At 41.0% G+C, this 27158-nt stretch overlaps 1 protein-coding gene across 6 annotated transcripts in view; it reads left to right on the forward strand.

The window, feature by feature from the left end:
* PARN (poly(A)-specific ribonuclease) overlaps window positions 1-26354 on the forward strand; it is a 148640-nt gene extending 122286 nt beyond the window's left edge. For all 6 annotated transcript variants that reach the window (XM_014554529.2, XM_032460999.1, XM_032460996.1 and 3 more), the window contains 2 exons: window positions 16482-16675; window positions 25330-26354. In XM_014554529.2, the coding sequence (XP_014410015.1) occupies window positions 16482-16675; window positions 25330-25382 (247 nt within the window). In that variant the 3' untranslated portion in view covers window positions 25383-26354. The remainder of the gene's footprint in view (window positions 1-16481; window positions 16676-25329) is intronic.
* Window positions 26355-27158: the final 804 nt, after the last annotated feature.

The raw sequence follows: 27158 nt of genomic DNA on the forward strand, positions 1-27158 counted from the left end.
AGGTGTGGAAATCTGACAGTTCATTTTCTGGCAGTTCTTCTTTGACACTTTATACTTCTTAAAAATTCTGCTAGTACACCACAAGCCAGCATAAGCCACAGTGTGCTTGTGCTTTTGGTGGGAAAACTGGGTGTGAGGCTGGAGAGTGGCTGCTGTGACCCAGAACCAAGTCAGTTGTTGTACTGAAAGGGGTTTGATGTTTAAAGGCTGTCCACGGGTTTGGGGGTGCGTCTTTTGTCTGTTGAAGGGTCTCTGAAGCAAAGATTCTGTTTTGTTCAGCTGCATCACTGGTCATATAGAAGCCAGATGCTTGCCGGAGAGGAGCCATCAGACCCTCCCTTTCGTGCCCCTTTTTCCCAAATGCAAGAGAACCCAAATTGGCTGTGTATTTTCAAATCTCCATTTCCGCAGGAGAGCTAATCATAGAATCTAGTGATGGCTAAATCGATGTTTACTATACAATTCTCCAAATTCTTTTGGGTACTGAAAATTTTCGTAATAAAGATTCTGCAACCCTCATGGTAGCATCTTTCAGAATAAACATCTATAATTGATTTCAGTGGCAACACTTCAATGTAGGTACAAAATAAGAACATTACATTTTACCTTGTTTCCATATAGTACATTAATAACTCAAAAGAATTAATATTTGCTTTATTGATGCTACTTTAGAGCCATGACTATATTCTTTAATTCTTTCGGCTTGAAAAGTGTAAGTTTGGAGGTTTTGATTTGGGTCTTGTCTTTACTTTGTCATCTCATCATTGGTTTGAATAAATATATAATATGAATGTCCATTTAGGATAGCTGAGTTGGTGGATATGATGCCATTAGAATTAGGGTAGCATTGTGCACATGGTCAGGAGCGTTCTTTTTATCCTTTTCTTTCATCCCCGGTTTCTCTCTCTCCATTAGCTCAGACCCTTTGGCTACAGTGGGCATCAGATAAAGGTGAGTGCCAGAGCAGAGAGAGACAGTTGGATCCTTCGAGGAGTAGGAAAGCCCCACCTACCTCTTTACTTCATCATCATTTGTGAAACAGTAGCTTATTTCCAAATTTGAGCCTGTCCAGTTGACATTTTAGGAGTTTATTCCTTCTCAGGTTGGGTGTACTGAGTTTATAAGAAAAATAGAAACAACCAAAATTGACCATTTCCAAAGAAATGAAATGTCTTCAGAAACATGTAGGATTAAAGACACTGATGCTGTAAATTTTGTTTTAAGTAACTGGCTTCGAATTTTTTCTTATGTGTCATTTCCACTTGTAAACGCTACAAACTGTGGAATACAGTAATGTAATTGGAGGCTGAAGACGAGTCTAGGTTGTAGGACATTTTTGAGGAAGTGTAGATATATTCTTTTTTTAATTTACTTTTTATTGAGACATAGTTGATGTACAGTAGCAGATACATTCTTTTAAAGAGGAAGTAGCACCTATAACTGTGTGAGCAAACATGTTACTTGATAAAGCACATATTTGTGGAGCTGGAAGGGACTTGGAGGTGATCTGATCCATCCCCCATGACATTACAAAGGAGAACTGGAGCGTCAGAGAAGCTGTGTCTTATTTAAGGTCACAGAGCCAGTTAGTAAGGCAGCTGAGAGTACCCATTTAACATAACCAGACAAGTAGTGATTTACTGTTGACATAGTGGTTTTACACACGTTAAGTGGCTCTTTGTGAAGTCCTTGGCATTTTTTTTTTCCTTTAAAATATTTTCAATGAAATACGTGAGCATTGTTTTTTAAAGCCAAATAATACCAAAAAATTTTATAATGAAAAGCAGCAGTCCCCTGCCATCCCTATTCTGTCCTCAGGCAACCATTTTTAGCTCTTTCTTTCTATATTTACCCTATTTCTTGAAGTATTCTACTCATTGCCATCTTGATTTTTCTGTTTATCATTGACTTGCAAATATGGTAATCTTGTCCAGTCATTTTTGTGGACCTGTACTATATGCAAAGCAGGAACTGTCTGTGGTTTTTAAATTTTCCCTCAGCTCCCTACGTTGTCTCTGTTTCCTCAGTTTTTTCTCTCCGAATGTTGATCTGTTGTGGTTTTTGTCTCTCAAAGGCTTTCTTCAAATATTTGACTATTTTTGGCCATCCAGTATTCTTTAAGAAAGAACTTAAAAGGGGTGAGAAGTTCTTGGAGGCAGAACTTACTGATGGTTTTTCTTAGAGTGATGAGGTGAGAAGCTGGCTTTGTGATTATATACCTTTTCTGTGACTCTTGTGCTTTTCTTTAGGGCTTGTGCTTTTTGTGGTCTACGTAAGAAATCTTTGCCTAAACTAGGCTCATAAAGATTTTATTTTTTTTATAAGTTTAATAGTTTTTTTTTTGTTTTATGTTTAGGAACATGATCTGTTTTGATTTGACTTTTATATATAAGTGTGAGACATAGGTACAAGTTCTTTTTTGCATGTGGTTGTCCATTTGTTCTAGCACTGTTCTTTTGAGAATGCCGTCCTTTCTCTACTGAATTACCTTGACTCCTTTGTCAAAAACCAGTTGGCCATAGATGTTTGTGGATCCGTTTCTAGGACTCTCTTCTGTTTCGTTGACCTATATGTCTATCCTTACACTAGTACCACACTGTCTTGATTTATACTAAAGTTTTATAGTGAGTCTTGAAATCAGATAGTATATCCTGCAACCTTGTTCATCTTTTCTAAAAAATGCTCATTCCACGTCCTTCACTTTTCCACAAAAAGTTGAGTCAGTTTGTTGATTTCTACAAAAAGCCTGCTAAGACTTTGATTTGGATTGTGTTGAATCTATAAGATAATTTTGGGGAGAATTAACATCTTAACTATATTGAGTGTTCCCACCCATGAACACAGTGTATCTTTTCATTTGTTTAAACTTACTTTCGGGGGAGGGTACAGCTCAAGTGGTAGAGCTCATGCTTAGCATGCATGAGCTCCTGGGTTCAATCCCCAGTACCTCCTCTAAAAATAAATAGGTGTAATTACCTCCCCCACCCCACCAAAATAAAATAACTAAATAATACAATAATAAAGAAATTAAATATAAAAAATAAATAAAATGTTAAATTTACTTTGATTTCTCGTATCAGTGTATTATAGATTTCAGCATACAAATCTTACACATGCCTTATTAGAGTTGTCCCTATTTAGTATTTTACTTTTTGATGGTTTTGGAAGTCATATATTTTTCTAGTTTGATTTCTAGTCATTCATTGCCTAATATAAAGAAATGCAGTTGATTTGTATATTTTGACTGTGTATCCATGGATCTCAGTAAGTTCACTTATTAGTTCTGATAACTTTTTGTGGATTATTTGGTATTTTCTGTTTAGACAATCATATCTGCAAATAAAGCCAACTGTATTTCTCTCTGTCCAGTGGACCTGATGAATTTCATTTCTTTCTCTTGCCTTATTGCACTGGCAAGGGCCTCTAGTACAGTGTGGAATAAAAGTGGTGAGAGCCAACATCTGTGTCTTGTTCCTAATCTAGGGCAAAAGCATTCGTCATTAAGAGTAATACTAGCTGTGTGGACTCAGTTGTAGAGATTGACTTGCTGATTTTCACGTTGGAGGAGATAAGCCTGACTGCTGGTGCTCTGGGTACTCATGGCTGAAGGAAGCTGGGAGCCTCACTTCTCAGTATGTGGGGGATGCTGCATCCCTCATTACTCAGTTCTTATTGCCCCGCTCAGTCTCATTCTCCAGTGCAGGACTTGGTGCTTCTGTGAGGGGATCAGTTTCTCCAGAGACTAAACCTCCTGTCCAGCACCTGTTGGCCTTGGGGGTCCCCTAGCTTCCCAGGGATTGGGGGTGAGGATCCTAGGACAGCCTTTCCTCCTCTTGGCATAGCTCAGTCCTCATCACCTACTTCTTCCAGGCATCTGGTGCCTGTCATTTGGCGAGACTTTGCAGGGCTCTGTCGGTTGAATCAGCTTTTTATATGACACTTAGGTTCCTGTTTCCTCCTCTATGCAGCATTCTTTGGCACTCTTCTCCCTACTTGTCACCTCCAAAGAGAGTGTCTCCAGTGTGAGCTGACATCCCATCCTCTGCTGCTGCCCCTCCTGTCCTCTGTGCCTTTGTAAGGATGTATCTCTCTTCAGATGAATACCTGTATTCAATTGGTTATGTTTAACTTCCTGGAAATTTTTTAAAAAGTAGTTTACTTTCTAAAATGGTTGGGCTTTCAGTATGGTGGAGGAGTCATTTTGTTTTGATTACATTACGGGTTAGATTAGTAAATCCTTTTATCAGAGCCGAAAGTAAATTTTAGTTGCAAAAGTAAACCTCCTTCTAGCCTCTGAAAATTTCAGATGTTCTGAACTCAGCTTCAATTAATTGTATGTTGAGTATAAGTTTTTAATTTAGGAATCAGTATTAATTTCTTTCGTCTTCGTTATCAGTACATTTTTTCTATGTTGAATTAAAGTGAGTTAGCAGTAGGGGATTGTTTAGCCAGCTTCAAACCACATTCTGGTAAAAAATATTTCTAGTTGAATGTCCTTGATTCTTTGAAACCCAGAACCAGTTTTTCTCCCGTTTAGGCTAATTTACAAATAGGCTGGACTGAACACATACTCACACAACACATTCGCGTGTTCTCTCCACCCCCCACCATTCCACAAAAGGTGTCTTTTATTTCTGGATAGCTATCATCCAGACATACCTTACTTAATGTTAATTTTGCTTTTCAAACTCAAATGCCTTATTAGAAATAAGAATCACAATTGACCAGCGATCTCCAAGGGGCTGCCTTCTGAACTGGGCATAGGCTGTCCAGCACCCTCCCCTCATCCACCCAGACGGTGCCTGAAAGCGCAGGAACAGTCATGCTTATGGAATTTGAATTCAGCATGAGAGTTTCTGAAAATAATAAAAACGCATTTTCTAAGCTCCCACTTCCCCAGATTTTTCCAGTTCATTTTGCTGCGTGAGTTAGTTTTTCACAGTGGGACATTCCTTCCTTCCGTTAGCTACATCTTGTGGGGAATGTGTTTTTATCCTGACCAACTGGGGGAGCTGAAGTTGACTCTGTACTAGCCTGGAAACCGTGTTAATATTATGCATAATTCAGGACAGGATAGGCAGTTTGGTGTTTGTCAGTTGCCTTATTGCTTTGGCCGGGGGAGCATTCACTTACTTCACCCTTCAACATACCTTGACTGCAAAGGGCTGACTGACTCTCTGCAGATTCTGTGTGGGTGCTGGGAGCCTTGCAGTCAGCAGGGAGTGTGAGATCCTGCTCTCGCTGAACTCATGTTCTAGTGGCAGAGAGAGGATAAACAAGTCAAGAAATCACTAAGAAGCACAGGCACAGATGAGTAGGAAGAGCAGAACAAAACAGGGTAGAAGGATGATGCTACACGGTGGGGGCTGCCCGGGCCCCTCGGGGTGTCAGGGGAAGCCTTTCTCAGAGTTCCTTCTCTGCTGAGACCTGCACAGTAAGAACTGGCCCTGGGGAGATGGGGTGGCACTGAGGCTCTGAGCAGTTCAGAGAGCACTGGGCTTGGAGGACAACCTTGGATTTACCTAAGCAGCTACACGGCCTGGGGGAAGTCACTTATTCTAAGGATGAGGTTTCTTGCCTGTAAAATGGGAATGAAAACATGTTCAGCTTCAAACAGTCATATGTAAGTGTCAAATGAGATGATTTTATAAACTGGGCAGCCCTTTAAAATGAAAGGTGGTTGTTTTATCCAGCAGCATGAACCTCCCAGCCAGCTAAAGGACTTACTCTGTCTTTAAGGCTCACTTCAAAGCTACAGGAATAAAAACAATGTGATGCTGGCATAAGGAAAGACAAATAGATAATGAAACAGAACAGAGTCTAGTTTGGGGCCAGCTGATTTGCAGTAGTGTTGCCGTGCAGGAATTCCTTCCTGGCATTTCTAAAGACATCTGTATGTTATTCCCAACTCATGAAAAATATCAGTCGAGAAGTCCAGATAAAGGAGAAAAAAATCTGTGGGAATTAAAGTTTAACCATCAACGTGGACATTACTAGTTGAAAGAAATCTTCTGACGTAGAGTTGAAAGCAAGAGTGGAATCAGTGTCAAAGGTTAAAGTCAACGTTTCTGAAGTCAGAACAGGAGCATGTGAGAGAGAAGGGGCCACTATCAAATCCTTCTTGTTTGTAACTGTCGCCATGTTGTTAAGTGTGTGTTCATGGCCCTGTCTGCTCTTAACAGTGAGTCATTCTTATAAATAAGAATATATTAACAAGTTCACACACAAAAATACACTTTATAAAAATCCTGTGAATCTTGTTCCAAGAAATAAGTTTTGGAAGCAGTCCTTAAATTGGCAGTTTCAAAACATGTACTGTTAACTTTGCTAGGGTATCTGAATGTTACGTTATCTTAATAGAATCCAATACTGTTTCAGTGTTTGAATATTTGCTGTAGGCTACAGTTCTTTGTAAATACTTGTACAGAAGGAATGCAAAGACAAAATGTAAATGTCATTGTGGAATACTCTGATATGAAATCAGCGGATCTAAAATCTGAGTGAAGGACAAGCAATATCAATTTTAACAGCAAAACCAAAATCAAGGCAAGCAGGCAAAATATTTTTACCTCTAAGAAAGGAAATGAGCTTATATGAAGCAATATGTAGTTTAACACCCAACTTGGATTTGCTTTGGACACACTCAAACAGTTTAACCAACATCAGCACAACATGAAAAAATTTTTTCTCCATCTAGAATATTTGTTTTCTGACAAGTATTAATGCTTAATATTAATATTAAAATCTCATTTAAGAATAACTTCTAAATATTAAATATTTGTGACATCTTTTAATTTTTTAATTTATTGGGTATCCATTTAGTGCTGTTTTATTCTTTTTAATGTTTTCTATTACCAAATGTCTCTATCAAGTAGAGTTTTTTTTACATTTTATTGAAATATATAGTTTTGTCGCAGTATATTGGTTCATAATAATAGTAATTCATACATTTATTATTATATCTTACTTTACCAAGCTAACCTTTGAAACTTTTAATATAACCCTTATCACAGAAAAGTGATTGTGATCATACGTTACTATTTAAAATCATGTAATAAAGTGCTATGAAAAATGTAAGATAATACATGATCAGGATATTCCAGTTTCATGCTGTCAGATCCTGAAGATTAATAACGTAGGAATTTGGAAAAATTAAAAATTTCTGACAAAGGTGCTGGGAATTCGGTAGGCAAAGGTTAGTTTTGTCAATAAATAGTTCTGAAACAAATGCAAAAAACTGAACTTCCACTCCTATATCCACCATATACATAATGAATTTGAAATGACTTATAGACCTAAATGTAAGAATTAAAACTATAATGCTTCTAGAAGGAAAGATGGGGAATAAAGTCTTAGTAATCTTGTGCTACAGACTGAATTGCGCCCCCACTGCACCCTCCAGATTCATATGTTGAAACTCTGACTCCCCGTGTGATGGTATTAGGAGATGGGGCCTTTGGGAGGGAATTAGAGTCAGATGAGGTCATGAGGGTGGGGGTACCTCACGATGGGATTAGTGCCCTTGTAAGAAGAGGAAGACAGAGAGATGGCTCACTCCTCCCATCACCAAAACACTGCAAAAGAATTTGAAGAAGATTTAAATAAATGAAAAGATACCCCATGTTCATGGATTTGAAGACTTAATGTTGTCAAGATGTCATTGCTAGCCAAAGTGATCAGTGTGATTCAATGCAGTTTCTTTCAAAATTGTAATATTTTTTCTAGAAATAGACAAGTTCATCCTAAAATTCATATAGAATCTGAAGTGATCCCTACTAGTCAAAAAAATCTTGGAAAAAGAAAAACAAATTTGGAGGCCTAACACTTTCTGTTACCAAAACTAACCAGACAGATAGACTAATGGAATAGAATACAGAGCCCAGAAATAAACTTTCACATATTTAGTCAGATGATTTTCAACAGATGTTATCAAGACCGTTCAATGGGGAAAGGACAGTCTTTCTGTATAAAGTGGTGTGTTGGGTAAACTGTATATCCACAGGCAAAGGGTAAAATTGGACTCTGACCTAACACTATATACAAAAATTAACTCAAACTGCATCAAAAACCTATGCATAAGAGCTAAAACTGTAACACTCTTAGAAGACAGCATAGGAGGAAACCTTCATGACATTGCCCAAAGGCATAGGCAACAAAAGAAAAGACAGACAAACTGGACTTCATGAAAATTATAAGCTTTAGTGCATCAAAAGACACTAACAACAGAGTGAAAAGGCAACCCACAGAATGGGAGAAAACATTTTCAAATCATATACCTGATAATGCATTAATATCTAGAGTTTATAGAGAACTCCTGAAACTCAACAGGAATAAAAAGGCAGACAACCTGATTTGAAAGTGGGCAAAGAACTTGAATAGACATTTCCCCAAAGAAGTTTTACAAATGACCAGTAAGCACATGATTCTCAACATCTCTGATCATTAGGGAAAAACGCACATTAAAACTGTGAGATACCACTTCACACCCGTTGCAATGGCTGCCATTAAAAAAAAAAAAGCCAGAAAATAAGTGCTACCGAGGATGTGAGAAATTGAAACCTTGTGCACTGTTGTTGGGAATGTAAATTGGTACAGCCGCTGTGGAAAACAGTATGATGTTTTCTCAAAAAACTAAAAATAGATGTGCCGTATGATCCAACAATTCCTCTTCTTGATATATACCCCCAAAGAATTGAAAGCAGAATCTTGAAGAGATGCTTTTGTACTCATGTTCGTAGCATTATTCACAGCTAAAATGTGGAAGCATCCCAAGTGTTCATTGACAGATGAATGAATAAGCAGAATACAGTATATATACAATGGAATGTTACTCAGCCTTTAAAGGGAAGGGAATTCTGACCCATGATACAACACGGATGAACCTTGCTTAACATTATGCTAAGTAAAATAAGCCAGTCACAAAAAAAAAAAAATACTGTATGATTCCACTTACATGAAGTACCTACTAAAGTAGTCAAGATCAGAGACAGAAAGTACAATAGTGGTTGCCAGGGGCTGAGGGACAAGGGACTGCGGTGTTTAGTGAGTACAGAGTTTCAGTTTTGCCAGGTGAAGAGAGTTCTGGAAAAGGATGGTGGTGATGTCACACAACAATGTAAATGTACTTAATACCACTGAAATACATGCTTAAAAATTGTGAAGATGCTAAGTTTTATATTACATGTTTTTTACCATAATTAAAAAAAAAAAGAAACGCAGAAAAGCCTTTACACGAATGTTCATAGTGTTGTTTATAATCACAAAATACTGGAAGCAGTCCAGATGTCCATCCACTGGTAAATGAATAAATGAATTGCAGTATAGACAAATTATGAAATACTACTACTTAGTGATAAAAGGAATGAAATACCAATGCTTCCAGCTGTGTTGCTAGTTCTCAGAGTGTTATGCTAAGTGTGAAATCAAACAGAAAAGACTAAATACTGTATGATTTCATTCAGATGAACTACTAGAAAAGGCAGGACTAAAGGGACTACAGGCAGATGACTGGTTGCCGGGAAGAGAATTAAGTGCACAGCCGCACATGGAATCTTTTTAGAGAAAGGGAACTCTTCTATATTTTGATTTTTGTAGAGCTTAGCATGGTTATATACAGTTCCAAAAATTAGCTGCACACTCAAACTGAGTGAATTTCATTGCATTGTAAATGATACCCTAATTTAAAACAAAGAAGGGAAATTTTCCATGAGGCAGTCAGATTTCTGTGCTTTTACAGGAAAACGTGTTTGTAGGAGCTCATATTGTGATCTTTCTATTAGCAAACATTTTTTTTCTGCTAAAAGGGAAAAGTTAATGGAGATACTCACCCTCGCAGAATTTGATTTGTAGTTACTGCATTGTTAACAATATCTTGCAGCAAAATTCTAAATTTGACCGAAGAGCCATTATAACCAGGATGGCTTATCATTTGCATCCCCCATATAAATGCTAAACAAGGTTTATTGTTCAATTTTGACATGCCAAGTTGTGTCTCTAACATTTTTAAAAAATTAATCACCACTTCTTCAGTGGATTTAAATGTGCACTTCCTACTCACTATAAAGTAGCTCACTTTGTGCTTGATAATTCCACATGCAAAGTGAGCTCAGACTGCTCTGCCTGATTTTCATTTTGACTTTAGACCTTTAAAATCAATACATAAAGAAATAGCTTATCAGCATGCATGTACTGAGGGTGTCTGTACGAGACACACACATGTACATCTGTACCTTGAAAGTGTGTAATCAAAAACTTAAAGGCAGTACTTCATAAATCTGGTTTTTAATGTAAAATAAAACTGTTTTCGATCTAAAACTGCTTTAGTTCAGCTATATGGGATACAGTCAGAGTTTTTATTTTTATTAGAGAATAATGGTTGAGAAAGTTTTATGTTGGTGTGGCTAATACATACATGTACATATTTAAACATATGAATTGTATTAATTTCACACATGTCTGAGGGCTTTCTCAGGCAGGATATCTAGTAAACAATAGCCCTCCCTCGGAAGCAAAGGATTCTTATTTGAGAGCAGAAACTACAGATTAAGAACTTAAAAGATAGGTTGTAAATTAATTGGGAAAATATTTCTGAAATTGCTTTGTAAACTTAAAAATTACATAAAAATGAGAACCTTCCAGAGGCAAGGTTTCAGCGTAGTCCCTGAGGCACGGTAGACTCTCAGAAGTTTGTGGAGAGGAACATAACAGGTTCATGGGTCTCGCTGGCCAAAAATACCACAGTAACCTATGGTTAGAATAAAAATAATGTATTCCAGCAAATGCCTACAAAATCATCATCTGCAGATTAATGCTGAAGTTAAAGCGATCAGCCTGATGTTCATAGAAAACCCACCTATTGTTGAGGTCTGAGTTTTGACAAAAGCATATTCTATGTAAAGATAGCATCAGCATCACCCCAGAAAGTTCCCTCAGGTTCCCCCAATCAGTCCCTGCCTGCCACACCACCCCCATTCTTCTGAAATTTTTCTCCGTAGTTCAGCCTTTTCTGGAATTTAATATAAATGTAATTATGGAATTCCCACTGTTTTATGTGAAGGCTTTATTCACTTAGAATGTGCTTGAGATTGCTCCATGTTGTTTGTATCAAGAGCTCCTTACTGTTACGTGCCAGATGTATTTCATTGTATACCTGAGGCACAGTTTGTTTATCCATTCTCCTATGGATGGGCATCTGCACTGTTCCCATTTTTTGTATATTATGAATAATAAGGATATGTGGCCTAAAGGCCCCTGGAGGCAGGCAAGCAGAGTGTTCCAGGAAGCGTGGAGGGAAAGGAACACTAAACAGAGGAATTGGAGAACATTCTAAGAGGCTAGGGGTATTTGAGCAAGAAAAGGCGGGCAGTAAGGCATTGGCACAAACAGGAGCATCAAAATGGGAGCTCTAGGGCATGTTGGGCTGAGAAGCCCACTAGTGGGACGACGGATACGTGGACGATTGCCTGTAATGGAATGCATTATGGTGAACATACATTGTCTTTGCAACTCGACTGCCTTGTGGAAGATAAGGCTAGAAAAGCAGATGGGGACCCAGATGACAGAGGATCCTGGATGCTGTGCCAGGCAGTTAAAATTCAGGTTTATAGCAGAGAGCTGTAGAAGTCTTTGAGCTGGGACTGTCTGATCAAATCTCTGCTTTGGAAGAAGTTTGGTAACATCGGAAGCAATAGATCTGAAGGGGAAGGGAGCCTGGGAAGAGGAGGAGAGAGAGGGACTAGCCACTTAGGATCTCTTTTAAGAGTCTCGGGACAAGATAGGGAGGGCTCATGGCGGCAGTGTGAGGAAAGGCCTGGAATGGTGGCTGAGAGTAAACTGGGCAGGACTGGAGGGTGTTTGGAGGTGGCCCGTGGGAGGTGCTCGTTATGTTGGTAGAATATTGGTTAAATGAGGGCGTGAGCTTCTGAAGGAGCAAGGGCCCGGGCACTGAAGAATGGGAAGGGGCAGATGCTGACTTCGAGGGCGTGAGCCTGAGTGGCTGGAAAGATTCACTTGTATCAAATGAGACATTTTGTTAATGGGTCAAGGCAGCTTCTTCCTTGTGTTAGTAGGTTGGTGATGTATTTCAGAGTCGTGTATAAGCACGCACACACCCCAGTCCTAGGTTGTGCCGCAGCAGACAGGCATCAGGAGGCATTCCTCAATGAAATTTTTTTCCTTATTTATTAAACATCATGCTTCCCAAGTACCCTGAATGATTTTATTTTTCACTTTTTATTTGGAAATAATTTTAAACTTTAAAAGCATCACACAAATATTGCAAAGAACCCCTATGTATTCTTTAACCCGATACCTCAGTTGTTAACATTTTGCTGTTTTTCGCTTTGTGTGCAAACGCTCTCTCTTCCTCCCTCTCCCTTTCTCCCTCTCTGTATATACATGTTCTGTGTTACATTCTCTCTCCCTCCTACCTTCTCTTTTTTTCTCCATACCCTACACCCCAGCACACTTATTTTTTTCTGAACCATCCTAGAGGAAGTTAGATACATCTTGGTCCTTTAATCCCTAAATACTCTAAATAAGGATATTCTCGGGTCTAACTCTAGTCCAGTTTTCAACCTCAGTAGTTTAACACTGATGTAATACTTTAATCTGCTGTTCATATCCCAGTTTTATTATTTGATCCAGTATTATCTTTATAGCTCTTCCCCTGCAGCATAAGATCCAGTCTGTGATAATGTGTTGCAACTAGTTTTCAATGTCTCTTTTATATTTTTTTTAACATTTGGTTTTCAATGTCTCTTTAGTCTTTTTTATAACAATGACATTTTTGAAGGACACCGGCCCCTCCCCCCACTTTTTTCAGTAAGATATTTTTCACTTGGATTTGTCTGATGTTGCCTCATAATTATATTCAGGTTATACAATCTTGATCAGAATACTGTATAAGTGATGCTGTGTCCTTCTCAGGGTATCTGTCTCAGGAGAGACACTTTAAGACCATGCAAATATCCTGCTGTTCATTGAAACATCTCCCTTGATTTAGCATCTGTTGATAGTTTTTGCATCGATCATTCTTCATGTGATGGTTGCCAAAGGATGATTTGCGAACTCCATCTCTCTCTCCGCCTTTACTATTTCATAGTCAGCATTGAACTGGAATTAAGAGCTCTCCCTCCTCTCTCTGTCTGTCTGTATTACATGTTGATGTAGACTCATTGATTCCTGTCGTTTTCAAAGGCTTAGAATTTATTATTGCCCCTTAATTATTTTGGTGCTCAAATAATTGGCCAGTGGGAGCCCTTTCCACCTGGTTCTCATGTCCCTGTGTCGTGCCCCATCATTTATTCAGCAGTTTCCTACTTTCTGGTATTGCAAGATGTTCCGAGTTCATTTTGTGCTCCTTTATTACCCCAACGCTGGAATAAGCTGCTTCTTTAAGGAGCCCTGGTTTGATTTTTTTTCTAATGGGAAATGGTGTTAGATATTAAGATCTGGACACTAGATGTGTTCATGGCCACTGTTGGTTTTTTGTTTTGTTTTGTTTTTTCTGTAGGTCCTTTCAATGGGCAGAACTAGGAAATATGTGCATGGATATACACACATATATCCCATACATATATGCATACACATAAACGTGCACAGATAGAAACATACTTAACTTAGAAATCCCAAGCCTGGGCCCGTATCTCCAGTTCTATTCCATCCCCACAGGGCTCCCCTCAGCCTTCCCCTATACCAGTATTTGCATCTCTGTCTTCCAACTTCATCAACACATTTACTAATTTCCAGAGCATTATAACATATCCAGGTATTTTCAGAATTACTTCACTCATTCAACTACAGAAGCAAATCTACGAAAGAATTCAAGATTTTTGTTGCAATTCCCCCGACGTTCCACTCAAGATTGGTAATATCAGGTTCATAAATTGCTCTTTTTCACCTTGCTTTTTTCACCATTTTCAGTGGAAATCATCTATATGAGATCTTTGAGATCTTCACTCTTTCTTGTAACTGCTTAGTTATGTTGACTGTATGTAGCATAGTTTATTCATCCAATTTCCTGTGTTTAGAGATTTAGGCAGTTAGCAATAATGTATCATGATCACAAATAAAGCTACAATGAGTAGTCTTGTACTTGAATATTTTTGCTTTGTTGGAGGTGTATCTTCTGAATTCCTGGAAGTGGGATTGCCAGCTCAGAGAGTAAATGGATACGCAGTCTCGTTAAATACTGCCACATTCCCTTCCGGAAGAGTCCATTTGTACCATTTTTCATTCTCACCAGCAGTGTATGAGGGCCTTTTTTTTTCCAGTCTTGCCAACAGACTATTTCATCAAGCTTTTGGTTGTTGTTGTCAATCTCGTGGCTGAGAAACGACATCTCAGTGTTGTTTTATTTTGCATCATAAGAGGAGTTGAACATCTTTTCATGTGTTTAAGGGGTGTGTGTGTGTGTGTTAGTATGTAGTAAGCTGTTTATTCATAGCTTTGCCCATTTTTCTATAGGATTTTGGTCTTTTTTCCTTCAACGCTGACTATCACTTGTATATTAGGGACATTAGCCCTTTATCTGTGATATAGGTTACAGATATTTCCTCCTGGTTTGTCATTTGTCTTTTGACTTTCTCGTGTTATTTATTACCATGCAAAGGATTTTTATTTTTATGTGATTAAATTTATAAATCCTTCATTGCATACGGATTGTGAGTCATAGTAAAGTCTTTTTCAACACCCAGGTTTTGGAGAAATTCATCCTTGTTTTCTTCTGGTACTTACATACTTTCATTTTTCACAGTTAGATATCTGATCCATTAGGTGTTTAGTCTTTTTTCATGGGCAAGGAATGGGTCTAATTTATCTTTTTCCAGTTGTCCCACTACCATTTTTTAAAAGTCCATACCTGCCCTGTAATTTGGGGTACCACCTTTGTCAGCCAGTAGATTTCTGTATGCAGTTGAAGCTATTTCTGGACTTTGTGTTTCTTTAAAGGAAATTATTTTATTTATTTTATTTTATTTTATTATATTATTTATTTCTATGGAAGTACTGGGGATTGAACTTGGGACCTCATGCAGGGTAAGCATGCACTCTACCACTAAACTATACCCTCCCCCCTGGACTTTGTATTTCTTGAAGTACTTTGAATGCTGATGGTTCCAGCAGAGTTTTCATTAAACATTTATGTTCCAGAGGCTGCCAGGTTCGAGGGTTTACAGCACAGAAGAATTTTTAGGCCTCTTACCCTTTTGTGATGCAAGGGTATCTCCTTATGATCTTCTTACTTACAATTTCTGAATTTTCCAAATTTTCTGAAACCATCCAAAAATTGTTTTAGTCTTTTTAAAAAGTTGAAATCAGTTTTCAGACAGTAAACTTTAGCATGTTTTTAATGAACCCCTCCCCCCCAATACTACCTTTGGTATCCTGCCCTTTCTTCATATCCCCTCAGTAAAAGAGATGTTTCAGAAAGCTGCATAGAACAGATGTGAAAAGAGGACAGTGGCGGGCCAGCCAGCCAGTCTTAAGGTCATCTGCTCTGAGCTCTGTTCTGCTTCCTATGGCTGCTAAGAACTACCACCTTTTTCACATGAGTGAGCAGGTGTGAGGTACAGAGAAGATGTTAGCACGGGAGTAACATTGCAGAACTCGAAGGATTCAGTAGCCCGAGTTGGTTGTATGGAATGGGTCGAGGCACCTACTTCCTAGGCAAGGCTGACACAGGAGCACGCTCCCGTGCTCCCCCCCTCCTCTCCTCTCTGTGCCTGAATGGCCTGCCTTAGAGGGAATGACTGGATTCTTTATGCTTCTCATAACTTGGGGACTATAATAAAAAAAAAGTCTATTTATAAGACACACTGAGAAGAGACAGGACTCACGCTGGCAACATAGTCTCTGTTTTTATCAAGTTCTATTTCAGGGAACATATTTTTCTTAAGGAAAATCAGGACATGTAATCTGATTTAATTCAACGTGTCAAATCCTATAAAGCTTTAAAAACGAAGCCAGCTTTAATTATAAACTTGACAAGTCACCGTTTTGAAATGGAAGAGAATTATATGAAGGTGGGGTGTGCCCTTTAAGTGTATTAAGATGCACGAGCAGCTTGGGAGCCAAGTCGGCTCGGGAGTTCTGTCCTACTGTGGTCCATTAGGAGTCTTGCAGGTAACAGGCTACCTTCTGATTTAACGTAACCTAGACCACTATTCTTCTCTTCCACTCTTCTGTTATGGTAGCTCTATCACAGTAGAGACCAAGGATTCTCTTAAAAAATTTTTTTCTTATCAGTGCTCCAAACAGCTTAGATTTGTGTATGTCTTTCTTCTGAATAAGCTTGTCACGGGTGAACTTTAGACCTCAGCTCATAGTAAGGTGCTTAACCAGCACCTCCAGGCAGCAGCTGCCCATGTTGTTTGATTGCTAGTTAAGTGTTAATAGAATTAAGAGTATTAAAATATTTTTATATGTTTAGTCTTCCAGTTACTCTCAGCACCTCTCATGTTGTCCCACTGTTTGCATTTCAGTCTTACAACGACCAGCACAGGGGGAAAGAGGAATCTGAGTCCCAGTCAAGCAGAACCTGGCCTGGAGGCCAGAGAATTGGGGGAGGTTTCTGACAGTGAGCTTGAGCAGACAGATTCCTGTGCAGAATCCCTCTCAGAGGGACGGAAAAAGGCCAAGAAATTAAAAAGGATGAAGAAGGACCTTTCTCCAACAGGTTTGTATTGGATCTCGCTAAAGTTCTACAGCCATATCCTCTTTTAATGCTCTAGAAACTCTTATTTGGGGGAGGAGCTATTGCACGAGGGCTTCAGTCGGTGGCAAAGCCCATGTAGTATTTAATCTAATTTGAGGAATCCCTTAAAAGCCCTGGCTCTAGTTAGAGCGAGGCTTGGTGGGGCCTCCTTGTTAAAGATGGTTAGTCCATTTTGGTAACTTCTCTCTCCTCCTCCATCATGTAGAGGTTTTGCTGATGTAAAGTAGCCTCCATATTTTGAAAGTATACGTGAATGTGCACAGAGGCCTACTCCTGCACGTGTTATTTTCAGTCGCAGAGCTTTCACTTGTTTCTAGCAAACCCCGAGGCAGCCCAAACTTTTCCCAGTAAAGCAGAATTACATAAGGATCAAAGGAAACAGGAGATGAACACATGCTGGGAGCCTACTGTGTGCTGGATGCTGTAGTAGGAGCCTTCTCTCTCCTGGAGTTTCATTCCCACAGCAGCCCTGGTATAGGGAGTCATCCCTGTTTCAGTGATGCAGACGTCTGGGCTCAGAGAGGCGAAGGAACATATGCAGGTGCAGGTAGCTGGTAAAAAGCAGAACCGGAGAGTGAGCGGCACCCCGCGTTCCCTCTGACCCAGACGCGCCATGGAGGCTCCGTGAGCTAATGACCCAGCCCTTGGTGCACAGATCTTCTGCAGGGCCGGAGTGCCAGGCGAGGAAAGGGGCTTGCTGAGGAGATCCGGCCAGAACCTGCTCAGCTTGCAATCACGGCGACGGCAGATGCAGCCACTGCTGACCAGGTGCTTGCTGGGGACCCAGCACGGCGGCTCTGCGTGCATGACAGAAATGCTTTCCTTTAAGTCTCTGACGTGGGCCTCGTGGTCCATTTTACAACTAAGAAAACAGAGGTCTGAGGGTTACATGACTTGCCCGGGGTCACAGAGCCCCTAAGTCAGCCTGCAGGAAAGCCAGTGCTTTCCACACAGTTATATGTTGTCTTCTTGGGATGAGGGGGACGCCGCCCGAGCCGAAGTCACTCCCCTCCTGTGTCTCACTTGGCGATAGTCGCCCCCATTAGCAGAGCCAACAGCCAAACCGAGGGATGGGAGTGAAGCCTGGAACTTGATTCAGACCCAGGCCAGGAATCCACCGTGTTTCAGTTAATTCCTCTTTTTCACATGTGGCCCAATCTGCCTGCAGGTGTTTTCTGAATCTCATTGACATTAATGAAATCAAAGAAGCAGCAAAAATGTCACAGATGCCTTTTATACATTATACTGAAGATTAACTTTAACTGAAAACTTAAAACTGTTGTTTGAAGTCCCAACTGTGAATTTTCACTGTCTCCTTGAATCTGCCTGTCTCCCTTCCTCCCCCTAATTTAAGTATTGGAGAACTTTTTAAATCGGTAACAGGCGCAGTCTTCATCTTTGATACCTTGGTCCTGTTGCCACGTTGTACCTGCTTAACAAATGTTAAAGTATTAAATGTTAGCAGGACTTGCAGCATGCACACCCAGCACGACTGGGATGGGGGCCGGCTTGTCCTCTCTTGTATTGCTTTCCTTCATCCCTCATTCTCTTTTGAATTGTTTTGGTTATCTATTACTTCTCAGGGACAAGATTTTAGATTTTTTTCCCTTCTATTTCAGCATAATCTCAAAGGTATTAAAATTAGAATACCTAACAATAGATTGCATCAATAGATTAGCTTCTTTTATAACTTTCGTCGTTTTAAGCGAAAACTTTCTATGAGTTATTTAGGGTTTTGAATTTATAATACCGTCATTAAAATAGGTTTTTTTTCCCCTTCCATTGACAGTAAAGCTGTCACTTCCACAAGATTTGAGCTAAAAAAAAAAGCATGATAGATTTTTGTACTTCTTTGTCAGTCCTGCTAAAAAAGAGAGACATATTGATAACTTTCATTCAATCAGAGAACTGGAGAGAATTGAGCTTTCTTCTGGAGCACCGTTCACTGAGGCCTTCCGACAGTGCAAGGCTGGAAGTTTTGGTCTTTGGCTGGTTTGTTTGAAGCATGCAGCCTTGATAGCGTCAGCAGGATGTAGGTCAGGATGTCAGGTGCTGAACCTGGTGAGCCAGCCAGTCTTGATTGCTGGGTTACTTTAAGGAGGTCCTAAAATGAGTGAGTACAAAGTTCAGACCCCACGAAGGGTCTGAATTAAACTCCCAAAGGTTCAGAGTCTCCCAGGAGCTGAGAGGGCCTTGTTTGGTTGTTGGCAAGAACTGTGTTAGAGTGTCTGGTGCGGTGTGGCTCCATCTGTCCTGCAGAGATGGGTTCTAAGGCATCAAGCCTGAGCTCTCCTCCTGGGGAGAGTATCCTGACAGGTGCTCAGGTGGTTCCCTCGGGTGCGTTGAGTGCCCAGCACACTGTCAGTGAGGGCGTGAGAAATGTAAAAGACTGCCTTCCGCTTGTAGGGAAGTACCTTTTTTCCAAGGGGAAAGTAGCAAAAAGTAGGACCATAGAATATTACATCCTGTTGCAATGCTGGGACAACTGGGCTCGATAAATCCCACACAAAACAGTGTCATTTTTCTTAGTTATATATTTTTATGTCTAAAATACACAAAGAGTTAAGTACTAAACCCTTTCCCAGATAACAAAATGACTTTAGTTTCAGAAGAAATTGCCATTTATTGAGTTTATATTATATACTGGACATTGTGCATGGAATGTCCTCTGTGCTCTAGTCATTGTAAAACCGTGTACAGCATAGATAGCATTATTTCCAGTTAATAGGGAAGAAACTGAGGCTCAGAGAATCACAAATACGCAGCGTCAAATACAGCTGTTATTGAGGGCAGCAGGAAGGGCTGTCTGATCCAGAGAAGACGCGTTGCGCCACTCTGCAGTATGTGAGGTTTATCCAGACTTTGGAGGAAGCAAAGGATTCTTCACAAAGGTGGGTATTTCTGGCAGCTGTTCTAGATCAGAAACAGCTAACAACCTGGACTTTTCTTGAGATGGAGTCATGTGTTAAAAATGCAAGCAACTGTTCTCTTTTGGAGTTTTTTATGTACCTACTATGTACTTAGTAAATATTTTTTTTCCTAGCTATTCCTCTTTTTGTCCTATTTTCAGGAAGCAAAGTATAATGTAAATCTCCCCCTTCTGTATTTATTACGATTAGTGATAGATTGGTGGTGCTAACTGCTTTTCCTCTGGGGCCTTCACAGTACGTTCTCTGTTGGTTCATGAAGGGAAACAGCTCTGGGTGCCATTTATGCTGGAATAAGCTATCCTTAGAAATGGTCCCCAGACAGTGTTTAATGGATGGGTGTCCACAGCACACTTGCTCTTGCTGAGTAAGCGAACAGTATCCCAGTGGCCTGATGCTGACCGGAATGGCCAGTCTCACAATACGGATGGACTGTCTAATAGCTAGAGGTTCCATCAGCGCCGTGTTAGACAGCGTTCACAGAGCAGTGCCAAGAGACGTGGACCATTCCTGGTGATTTTCTTGTCATGTAACAGGGAAGTTGTTCCAAGTCTCTTTCCCCTCTTACATTTAAAACACAGCTTTACATGTTTGCCAAGAACCGTGAATTTTATTGGAGTCTTGACTAATCTGCTGAACTTTTCAAGCTTAAACCCTTAGGGTTACAGTATAAAAATGTAGACTTTACTTAGAGCAGCCGTCTCCTTGTGCTATTACAAGTCTCTTTAGAGTCAGAAATTCGAGCTGCAGTTGGGGCTGTCGGTCACCTTAGCTGATCAGGCTAGGGAAGTCCAGCAGTCAGCCAAGGAAGTTTTCCATTACTCAGTTAAAATGTGGATTTCAGTGTAACTGCGGCGAATGAGGGGTGTGCTGCCCCACAGGGCGGCGTGCTCCCTGCGTCTGTTTGCCCCCCTGGTCCTCTGGGCAGCCCTCCAGGGCCCCCCAGCCGCCATCCAGGGGAGCCCTGCCACCCCTTGACAAAGCCCTTTGGAGCATTTCCTAGTTAAAAACTTCAGTATGGTACCCCAAAGACTCCTTCTTTATACAGAACTCCACTCGGTAGAAAACAATATGACCGCAGATTTCCAGTCTGCTGTGTAGTTTTCCAAGTTCACGGGAGGGAGGAGCTGTCTTACCTCTCAGAATTTCTCACTTTCAGCTCCAGTCCGGTGAAGGGTGGATATCAGCAGAAGCAGTCACCTTTTGTGTTTGCCTCTGTGTAATTCCTTTTGTTGTTTTTGTTAATAAAAACAATGTGCTCATTGAAAATCAGTAAAATGAAAGTAGAAAGAAGAAAATTAAACCCCACAGTTACTTGATACTCTGTTAACAAGTGTTTTTTCTCTGCCTGTCATTTTTGTACATAGTTGGCATCATACTCTATATACAATTTACTATCCTGTTTTCCCTCATTAAAAAAAAAAAACCTCTTGGTCAAATAATTTTAATTATCAGCATAATATTTTATATTATAATTTTGTTGGATTTTTTTTAAAGAAACAATCCTAATATCTTCTGCAGCATCAGCTTTATTAAGATACAATTTAGATACAATATAAGTCATTACTTTTAGGTGTACAACTGATGAGTTTTGAAAAATGTGTACAGTCACATAACCATCACTGTGCTCAAGATATAGAACAGTTAGTCCAGAAGATTGCCTCGTGACCCTTTGTAGTTAGTCCCTCCCCATCCCTACATTCCAGAGCCACTGATCTGCTTTCTGTCACTGTAATTTTGCCTTTTTCAGAATGTCGTTTAAATGGAATCATACAGTAAGTAACCCTTTTTTTAAAAATTGAAGTATAGTTGATTTACAATATTGTAATAGTTTTTGGTGTACAGCGAAGTGATTCAGCCATACATATGTATGTATATATCTATATTCTTTTCTTTCAATTCTTCCCCATTATAGTTTATTACAAGATATTGCATATATTTCCCTGTGCTATACAGTAAATCCTTGTTTATCTATTTTATATATAGTAGAGTGCATCTGTTAGTCACTAACCGCCAATTTATCCCTCCCCGCTTTCCCCCTTTGGTAACCGTAAGTTTGTTTTCTGTGTCTGTGAGTCAGTTTTTGTAAATAAGTTCATTTGTATCATATTTTAGATTCCACGTATAAGTGATATATGATAATTTTCTTTGACTTCCTTCACTTAGTATGATAATCTCTGGGCCCATCTATGTTGCTGCAAATGGTATTATTTCATTCTTTTTATGGCTGAGTAGTATTCCATTTGTGTGTGTGTGTGTGTGTGTGTGTGTGTACGCCACATCTTCTTTGTCCCGTCATCTGTTGGTGGACAGTTAGGTTGCAGTAAGTAACCCCTTGAGTCTTTCATTTATCATAAGGCATTTGATGTTTGTCTGTGTTGTTGGGCCTATGACTGGTTCATTCATTCCTTCTTACTGCTGAGTAGAAATCCATTTCATGGACGTATCACTGTTTATTTCTCCATTTTGCCTGTTGGCATTTAGGTTGTTACCAAGTCTTTAGCAACTAAGAATCTAGCTGGTATAAATACTTGTGTGCAGGTGTTTGTGTGAACTAAGTGTTCATTTCTTTGGGATGAATACCTAAGAGTGGAATTACTGGGTCATATGGTAAGTGTACAAGAAACTGGCACCTTGTTCTTCAAACTGGCTGCACCACTTTTCATTCTGGTCAGCAGGGCATGGGGGTTCCAGTGTCTCTGCACCTTCCCCAGTATTGGTATCGTCCTTTTAAGCCATTCTTACGGTATGTGGTGGCATCGCATTATGGCTTTGATTTGAATTTCCCTAGTAACTAATGATGTTAGGTATCTTTTTATGTGTTTGTCAGTTAAATCTCTTCTTTGGTGAAATGTCTGTTCAGATCTTCTGCCCATTTTTTCATTGAGCTGTTTGTTTTCTCCTTATTGAGTTTTGAGAGTTCTTTATGTATTCAAGATATAAGTCCTTTGGGGTGTTTTACAGATTCTTCCAGTCTGTGCTTTTCTTTTCATTCTCTTAACAGTATCTTTCAGTAGTAGAAGTTTTACATTTTAATGAAATCCAATTTATCAGTTTTTTCCCCTTAAATTTTCCTTTGGTGTCATATCTAAGGAATCTTTGCCTTACTCAAGAGTGCAGAGATTTTCTCCTATGTTTTCTTCTAGAAGTTTTCTAGTTTTAGGTTTTACGTTTAGTTGTACAATCCATTTCGAGTTAATCTTTGTGTGTGATGCAAGGTGTGGTCCATTATAGCAGGAGGCAGATTTCCTTAAGTATCTGTTGAAAAAGAAAAATTGTTCCTCAATAATTCTTTTGCACTCTAGTAACTAAACAGGGCTTTGAAAATGAGTTCCCTGGAAAACTGACCATAGGTCTTTATTCACTAGCTTTAAGAGTGATCCTCCAGTGGTCTGTAGCTCTCCTTTTCTGGAAAGTACTAGAAAGAACACCAGCCGTGACCTCCAGCTCCCCTCTGGTCTGGGTCTCCTACAGATGGTTTGTGGCGTTCTGGTTTCTCTGTGTACATCATTCTTGCTCAGCAGCCATGTATTGTAGGCAGTAAAAACTAGTATCTCTTTGACTGCAGGCTGTCTGCTTCCCTGGCACCAACCATGTTCACTGTTGGGCAATCTTATCGACAAGGGGAAGGGCCCTAACGTGTATTAAAAACTTGCTCTGGGCCTGGAACTTTGCTGAGTCAAGAAGTCCTCTGTGGCATAAAGTAGCATGGAGTCTGTCATGTAGATGAGTCAGTGAGAGCTGTTCAGAGTCATCCAGCTAGTAAGAAGGCCCAGCCAGACTGGCCTCACTCCACAGCTTTCCCTTGCTCCATTATTCCTCACTGGCCCCTCAGTCCCCTCCTGTGCGTTTGGCGGCACGTCACCAGAGCACTCCCACCCAGCTGGCGGCAGGCTCTCTGAGAAGCATGCCGGTGCAGTTGCTCTTGGCTGCTTAGCTTTCTTCCTCTTGGCTAATTTTAATTTACTTCATTTCCCCCCATTTGACGTTGTGACTTTCACCTTTAGAATGGCTGGTTGGCTGCCATCGTATTCTTTGTGAATTGTCAAAATGCCCTTATTGCTGTTTATTTTCCTCCCTACGATTAGGAATTGTGCGAGTGTGTGATGGAGAAGGAGGTCGGCTGGTTAGATCTTATCTTGGGCCACCTGCAGTATTTAGTCGTTCCAGGGAGGGGAGTGTTTGTGTTGTGTTTTTTAATCATCTCCATTCCTTTCCTAACCGGGTCGGGGCGGTCTTTGTCACGTGGACCGCCCCCTGCCCACCTTCACCTCTAGCAGCCGTCTTGGTTGGGAGCCCCCCAGACACGCACGTTCAGCACAGCGGGGACTCGGGCATAACACTTCGGGTGCTCCCTCCTGCTCTTCTCTTCCCGTCTCTCTGGACTTTATCCCAGTAAATGAGCACAACTGGGAGTTCTCACTTTAGCAGAAGCCCCCATGTTATTTCATGTGTTTGGACCTGGTTACCTTCAGGCATTCCTGACAGTAGCCACTCTGAACTGAGCGAGTTCCCTTCTGTTTTTGAAAGTTACTGTCCATTTCAGGCACCATCGCAGACCTCTCCCCTTTCGAAATCTTGGAGTGTTAGCAGCTGAGCTTGGCTTTGCCTGTGTCCCTGCCAGCCCTGTTTTATAGATGAAACAATGCATGATACCACGGACACAGTGGCACCTTGTCTACCTTGCTTTCTTCTTTTTTTAAAATTTATTTTTAATGCCATTTTTTGGGGGGGGGGATTAGGTTTCTTTGTTTGGTTTTAACGGAGGTACTGGGGATTGAACCCAGGACCTCATGCATGCTAAGTACACACTACTGCTGAGCTGTACCTTCCCCCTACCCCTGCCACACTTTCCATGGTGAACACACTCTTCCCTGACTTAATTCCCATTCAGTCGGCTCTAGACAGGTGTGGTCCAGGCCCTGGCCTGGGGGTGCTGCTGCTGCCATAGCAGAAACTAGCATGAATGGAGCAGGGCTTCTAACTTTGGAGTGAAACTGTTGGTAACGGAAGAGACTCCTTCAGTCCAAGAACACTGTAGCCCGTGTTGCTGAAATTGGAGAAGGTTCTAAGCTGCTTTTGCCCCTTTCAGCATCTCTGAACCCCCACTGGTCAGCATCCCTCCACTTTCCAGCCACCAGCGCCTGAGATTTCTCATCCTGGTGCCAGTCACACGGCACACAGAAACCCAGTCTCCTGGGACTGTAGCAGGGATCTTGATGCGGTGGAAGGATCCAGACCCCATCTCAGCCACTCACTAGCTGTCTTGCATCTGTAAAATGGGGGTATTGGTACCACTGAATTGGGCTACATGAAGATTCAATGAACTAAGCACCCAGCATGCTGGCTAGCAAAGAACTCGGCATGTGTGCTCCCCGAGAGAGTGTGAGCTTCCACATTTTAACTCCTCTAAAAATCAACAGAGGCTCCCGAGCAGGGAGTCACTTCCTCACTCCTGCCTGTGATGTTTCTGCAGTGTGGCCGTCTTGCTGGGCACCGCTCTCCATAGACAAGACCCGTCCGTGGACTTCCTCCAGCTGTGGCTGTCCCGCCGCCTGGCCCCAGCCCCGGCCTTGATCGAAGCTGTCTTTGCAGCTGGCACCAGCCACGCTGCTCTCTGCTGGTCCTTCTGCTCTCCTCTCGGGGCTGTCCTCTCCTTGTTCATCTTGTTTTGTCCTTTCCCACCAGGAAGCATCTCGGACAGCTCGGCCAAGCTCTTTGAAGTCCCTGACACGTGGTAACCAAGACCCAAGTGGAACAAATCGCTGGTGCTGTTGCTGAGAAAGAAAGAACCAGCCGGCACGTTTGGAAGCCATACTGTGTTTAGTTTAACAAACTGCTCTGGGAGGGGTTGAAACCAAGTGTGTCTCCTACAGAGTCCCAGTTTTTTTTTTCACGGCTGTGTTTCTTTTCTTCCTTTTTTAAAGTCAACTCTCCACTGGCACTCAGCACGGTTGTAGGCTGTCATAAATGTGTATGTGATTAACCAGTTAATTATTTGTTGCTCGTGTGAAGCCCTTCCTGTCATGAATTAGTGTCTAAGAAGCCACCTGATGGGGAAGGTCGGCCATGAAATACACATGAAGAGCCGACCCTCTCGAGTGCTGTGATCATGAATTTGGGATTGAACTCTTGCCTGCTTTGTCCACCTTCCCACGCTCAGGTCTGGAGCAGCCCCAGCACGTGGGTACCATCTCCTGGTAGGGAATTCAGTTGTGTCTGCCCGCTTCCCACTACAGCTGCCTAAACACATGAAGCTCTCAAGCTTGTTTTTCCAGCAGGAAAATGTCTACCGCTGTCAGCATATGCCTTGGCCTTTGGGGCATATTTATTTAGAGGGGTGTTTTTTTCCCCTAAGATGTGAGTTTCTCGTATGAGTGAGAAGTTAATTTCTGTTACTCCATGTAGTGCTGTGTTCACGTTTCAGTGTCTTAGCCTGGTGTCTTCTCTGTTTGTATGAGTGGGTCTGGGGGTGAGCTGGCGAGTGTGAGTACTTGTGTGTGTGTGTGTGTGTGATACCATGACAAATCTACAACATGTACCAGCCCTTTCTCTGTTGAAACAGATCACAACAGCGACAGAATTCCGTGGATCTGCTTCAGTAGATCTGCTTCATTATCGATCATTGTTAGATATTTAACATTTTTGTATCATGGAAATAAAAATGAAAAATGTATTTCCAAAAGATGAAAATTAAAGAAATTTTCATAGGATTCTGGTCTTTTCCTTTTTTTTTTTTTTTTAAATAAGTGAATGATGTACTTGATCTCTGTATACACATATTTCTTTCTAAAGATCACCCCTAAAAAGCTCTGGTAAGTCACTAAGCCTGGTACTTATGGATTTTATTTTTCTTTCCTTTTCTTTCCTTTCTTTTCCTTTCCTTTCCTTTCCTTTCCTTTCCTTTCCTTTCCTTTCCTTTCCTTTCCTTTCCTTTCCTTTCCTTTCCTTTCCTTCCCTTCCCTTCCCTTCCCTTCCCTTCCCTTCCCTTTCCTTTCCTCTTTTCTTTTCTTTCTTTTCTTCTAACCCCTAATACCTGCCTTAATGAGTCAGATGCCTGGTGCTGGCGTGGAGCCCATGATAAATGGTATAGGAGGGGTTGCATCTTTTTCGTGGTGGGAAGGATCTGAGCTCCTAACTCTGATCAGAATCCGAGGTGTTGTGGGAATTCAGGTTTGTGAGACACTTTTCCCAGTTAAGAGCCTCTTAACATCCCCCCCCCCCGATCTTCTGCAGGAGTTTGATAGCCCCAGAGTTACAGACCCAGACTTGGCAGGAAGGCGCTTCCACCCCTCCTCACCTCTGTCACTGGGCACAACCCAGTGGGAAAGTGTAGAGGGAGGGTGTGATAGAGGGTGAAGACAGACAAAGGAGTATGTGTACAGGCAGGAGCTTGAAAGGAGCTGCTGGACTCTGCTGAGTCATTAAAACCTACAGGTAGAAAACAGGTGGCACCTGACACTTCTTTTAACAGAAAGAACAGGAGCGAAGACCAATGCAAGACCGTGATTGGTGGA

This window comes from Camelus ferus, chromosome 18 (genome assembly GCF_009834535.1).
Source record: "Camelus ferus isolate YT-003-E chromosome 18, BCGSAC_Cfer_1.0, whole genome shotgun sequence".
Classification (NCBI taxonomy): domain Eukaryota; kingdom Metazoa; phylum Chordata; class Mammalia; order Artiodactyla; family Camelidae; genus Camelus; species Camelus ferus.